Source organism: Cannabis sativa, chromosome 9 (genome assembly GCF_029168945.1).
Source record: "Cannabis sativa cultivar Pink pepper isolate KNU-18-1 chromosome 9, ASM2916894v1, whole genome shotgun sequence".
NCBI classification, from domain to species: domain Eukaryota; kingdom Viridiplantae; phylum Streptophyta; class Magnoliopsida; order Rosales; family Cannabaceae; genus Cannabis; species Cannabis sativa.
The window spans coordinates 41,544,020-41,548,724 of NC_083609.1; the positions used below are offsets into that span (position 1 = coordinate 41,544,020).

Sequence of the window (4,705 nt, forward strand, 5' to 3'; positions counted from 1 at the left end):
GACATTGATTTGTCCCGCCAAACCACCTCATTTCGGGCATACCAAATCGCCCAAAGAACCATGAGCAATTCTTCCTGGGCCGTGGATGAGTGTTGTAGCAGAATGTGGCTAAACCAATCCGAAAAAGACTCCATAGGCGTATGACTCCAATTTAGAACCGAAAGATGCCAACAAGACCGTGCAAAAGAACATTGCACCAACAAATGGTAAATGGTCTCAGGCACCTGGTTACACATAGGAAGGGTAAAATGGTCTTCTTATCAGTACGAGTTTTCAATTGGAGAATGTTAAACCCCCTCCCCTCCAAAAATACGAACCCTAATATCTTTGTTCTCTCAACTCTGCACAACTCCTCAAATCCCATTCTCGCGTCAAAAGGTACAGTTATACAGGGTATTCTCATTCTCACTCTCTGATCTTTTACTCTCTGAGTGAACCCAATAGCTAACTGTTCTCCTTTATGGTCTAAATTTCTTATCAGTCTCTCTCGCTTTCATTTGCATTTGAGGCCAAATCTCAGACCTAAAAAAATGCACGCACCAGTTCTTGTTCTAAGTAAGTTTCTCTATGCTCTTGATTTTTTTTTTCTTAAATGAGATGATTTTGTTTATAGTGAAATGAAATTGATTAGCCTCATACATTCTCAATTTTGATGAGCAGAGGATTCTCTCAAGAGAGAATCTGGAAGCAAAGTGCAACATGCCAACATCCAAGCTTCCAAGGTATTGTATAGTTTGCGTGCTTGTTTTCTCTCTAATTTTTAATGGTACCAATATAAACCCATTTCAAATCTTGTTAGGCTGTTGCTGACATTATACGTACAACTTTGGGTCCCAGATCCATGTTGAAAATGCTGCTAGATGCTGCTGGAGGTAAAATCATTTTCATGGATGATGATTTATATATTCAGTACTTGTTTGATATATATTTATTAATTATTGTATTATTTTTGAGTTTTTTTTACTTGTCTGGGAAGCTTGATTGTAATTTGTTTCAGTAGCCTTATATAGTGAGCTCTATGTATCCGCATTGGTTACAGGTATCGTGGTGACTAACGATGGAAATGCCATTCTTCGTGAATTGGACCTTGCCCACCCAGCTGCAAAGGTACAATATACAATTATACAACATATGTTTTGCCCCATTTCACTACATAACTATTTTTCATTTTGGTTTTCTTCTACCCCTGATGAGCATTGCCTTTATTTTGTTGCTGGCAGTCTATGATCGAGCTAAGTCGTACTCAAGACGAAGAAGTAGGGGATGGAACAACATCTGTTATTGTTCTTGGTAAGTTGTGAGTGTACAATGGGAATAGGTTGAGTTAATGTTTCTATCTTGAGTGGGTGAAAGTTCAGATCTTACTTCAGTAATTGCTGCTCAAACTTAGCTGAGAATCACAATACTGTAATCTCTACAACCATGGTTAATGTGAAAAATGGTCACAATTTTGAAGTACTGATGTGTCCCACTCTTGTTGTTTGTTGATGCCTGTATGGTCAATATTGTACGCAAAAATATGTCATATTTCTTCTGTCACTGAGTTCTGGATTTAAAATTTTACTGTAGCTGGTGAAATGCTCCATGTTGCAGAAGCATTTATTGACAAACATTTTCATCCTACAGTTATCTGCAGAGGTAATGCTATATAAAAGGTATTTGCTAAAAATTATTGCTTGAGATTCATTATGTTAATTATCTAGAACACATGTTTTAATTGATTTTCAGCTTACAATAAAGCTCTAGAGGATGCTATTGATGTGCTTGACAAAATAGCTATGCCCATTGATACACAGGACCGTATGTTTCTTGAACTCTTCATTTCTTAAGATAATTTCCTTTTAATTGGGGATATCTTTATCTGATTGTGTATGGTTACATAAATAATTCATGGAAATATTTATCAGGCGCAACAATGTTGGGGCTGGTTAAGAGCTGTATAGGTACAAAATTCACTAGCCAGTTTGGAGATCTGATTGCTGTAAGTATCTTATGTGCTTTTTTTTAGTTAACGAAAATACTTTAATTCTCTTCTCATATTTTGGTGTTCGAAGAGGGAAGGAGATTTTTTGAGGTTGGGTGTATACGTATTTTGGCAAATGGACACCCACACATTTCTTATTTTTTTTTTATTTCATTCTTAATCTTGAGCTATTTATTTGTCATAGGATTTGGCAATTGATGCTACCACCACTGTGGGTGTTGATCTTGGCCAAGGGCTGAGGGAAGTCGATATCAAGAAGTACATTAAGGTTGAGAAGATACCTGGTGGGCAGTTGGAAGATTCCAAAGTTCTTAGGGGGGTTATGTTCAACAAAGATGTTGTTGCCCCTGGCAAAATGAGGAGAAAGATTGTTAACCCTCGCATCATACTTCTTGATTCTCCCCTTGAATACAAAAAAGGAGAGAACCAAACAAATGCTGAACTAGTCAATGAAGAGGATTGGGGAGTCCTGTTGAAAATGGAAGAAGAATATATTGAGAACCTTTGTGCACAGATAATTAAGTTCAAACCAGACTTGGTAATCACAGAGAAGGGCCTTAGTGACTTGGCATGTCATTATCTTAGCAAAGCTGGTATCAGTGCAATTAGGAGGTTGAGGAAGACAGACAATAATAGAATAGCCAAGGCCTGTGGTGCTGTCATTGTCAACAGAGTAGATGAACTACAAGAGTCTGATGTTGGTACAGGAGCTGGGTTGTTCGAGGTTAAGAAGATAGGGGATGAGTTTTTTGCCTCTATTATTGATTGCAAAGATCCAAAAGCTTGTACTGTTCTATTAAGAGGTGCCAGTAAGGATCTCTTAAATGAAGTTGAAAGAAACCTACAGGTATATGTTATGAATTTGCGGTATCACTTTATGTTTTCTGGTTGTGGGCAATACTATGTTCTGATGGTTATTCCGATTGCAGGATGCCATGTCTGTAGCAAGGAATATAATAAAAAACCCAAAGCTTGTGCCGGGAGGTGGTGCTACAGAGTTAACTGTATCTGCAACCTTAAAGCAAAAGAGTTCATCCATTGAAGGCATCGAAAAGGTATGGTGGTTCCCTACTAATACACTTTGTAGTGGAATCTTTGAACTTTCGAGGTGCACCCACACGCCTACACAGAAAAAGAGAAAAAAAAAAAGAGCTTATTTTTTAGAGGAGAAAGGTGGCATTCTTTTCAATGATTTAATCTAAGTTCTTTTGTGATACACATTTTATGTTCTCATAGGATTTAGTGAAGCGACTTGTTTTCTCAATGCTATATATATATTTCTAACTTATCTATGATGCTTTTAATATTGACTAACATACCATATGGTTGTGCAACAGTGGCCATATGAAGCTGCTGCCTTAGCTTTTGAGGCTATACCACGAACTTTGGCACAAAATTGTGGTGTCAATGTGATTAGAACCATGACTACACTGCAAGGAAAGGTAGGAAGCAATTCATAAGCTTTTGTTATGCTATTCTTGCATTCTAAGGATATAATGCTGAATTTCTTCAACTTGTCTAAATTATTATTTTAGCATGCAAATGGTGAAAATGCATGGATTGGCATTGATGGAAACACTGGTGCCATCACTGACGTGAAAGAGCAGAAGGTATGCAATAGCCGCAACTTTCATCTACCTTGCCAAATCTATTCTTATTTACTAATAAAATAAAATAAAATAAAATGTTATATTGGATATATTTAGTTCAGATAATACCAATATAACAGGACCCTTGAGATAATTTGAATCAATACAATTGGGTCAATGAAAACAATGGGTTCCATTTTGAATCAATAAAATCGTTGGGCCAAGCAAATGTATAGGGTTCTATTTGTCATCTATGATGTGCATTTTTGAACTTTAAAGTATATCAACTGTCTTCACCAAGCTGGTACAAGTTTTTGGTTTTGTCTTCAATAATCTATTACCAACTATATTGATCCATATTTCTTAACTTATTGTGATAAAGATGATAAATAGTCTGGTATCCCTTGTCCAAGAGTATAATATAGTTTTTTTGTGTCATCAGATCTGGGATGCGTACAATGTGAAGGCACAGACCTTTAAGACTGCAATAGAAGCAGCCTGCATGCTTCTGAGAATAGACGATATTGTGAGTGGGATTAAAAAGAAGCAAGCCACCGGAGCAGGCGGAGCTCCCAAGCCTCAGATTGAAACAGAAGGAGATGCTGATGGTGAACAAATTCTTCCTGACTGAAGATGTTGAGAGTCGAATTGACATATCCTGCTGTTGTTTTGTGTTTCTAATCCTAGAATGAAAGACAAAAAAAAAAAGCGTGTTGGTTTAATTAGCTTTACATGGGTTTTGTTTGTGGAGCCTTCATTTAGCCAGAATTTTGGTCCTTCCGAATGCGTTTGCTGTTGGAATATTATATGTAAGGTAGAATGAACTTGAGTTTTTATTTTTCGTCTAAATGAAAATTTTATATTATCATTTTTCCATTATGAAGTATATCTTTGGAAAATGCAACTTGACAGTATGACTATCGTCTTATATGTATCTGTTAGATTTATATAATTTAGGAGATCGTTATTTATATAATATGTCATTTTTAGTGTTTACTGTGCTTTTCCTTTTGGCGTGTAAACTATTTACTTAATAGGATGAGCGGCAGAATCTCAGTAGCTGCCCCAAAGCAAGGAAAGAAACCATGCTTAAAGCTGCTATTCAAGCTATTCTAAGCTGCTAACTTGTGCT

At 36.6% G+C, this 4,705-nt stretch overlaps 1 protein-coding gene across 1 annotated transcript; it reads left to right on the forward strand.

Moving 5' to 3' along the window:
• Window positions 1-230: 230 nt before the first annotated feature.
• LOC115722207 (T-complex protein 1 subunit gamma) lies at window positions 231-4,452 on the forward strand. The gene is made up of 14 exons (XM_030651348.2): window positions 231-378; window positions 482-555; window positions 661-722; window positions 800-872; window positions 1,040-1,107; window positions 1,221-1,290; window positions 1,570-1,638; window positions 1,729-1,800; window positions 1,908-1,981; window positions 2,169-2,831; window positions 2,914-3,039; window positions 3,322-3,426; window positions 3,520-3,594; window positions 4,016-4,452. The coding sequence occupies exons 2-14, from the start codon at window positions 531-533 to the stop codon at window positions 4,202-4,204; spliced, it is 1,671 nt and encodes a 556-aa protein (XP_030507208.1). The 5' UTR covers window positions 231-378; window positions 482-530; the 3' UTR covers window positions 4,205-4,452.
• Window positions 4,453-4,705: the final 253 nt, after the last annotated feature.

Bases quoted from the DNA above. Each gene is read 5' to 3' on its own strand.
- LOC115722207 (XM_030651348.2), top strand. From the start codon at position 531: ATGCACGCACCAGTTCTTGTTCTAA. The intron at 1,639-1,728 runs GTAATGCTATAT...ATTGATTTTCAG, and splicing joins TCCTACAGTTATCTGCAGAG to CTTACAATAAAGCTCTAGAG. The intron at 1,982-2,168 runs GTAAGTATCTTA...TATTTGTCATAG, and splicing joins AGTTTGGAGATCTGATTGCT to GATTTGGCAATTGATGCTAC.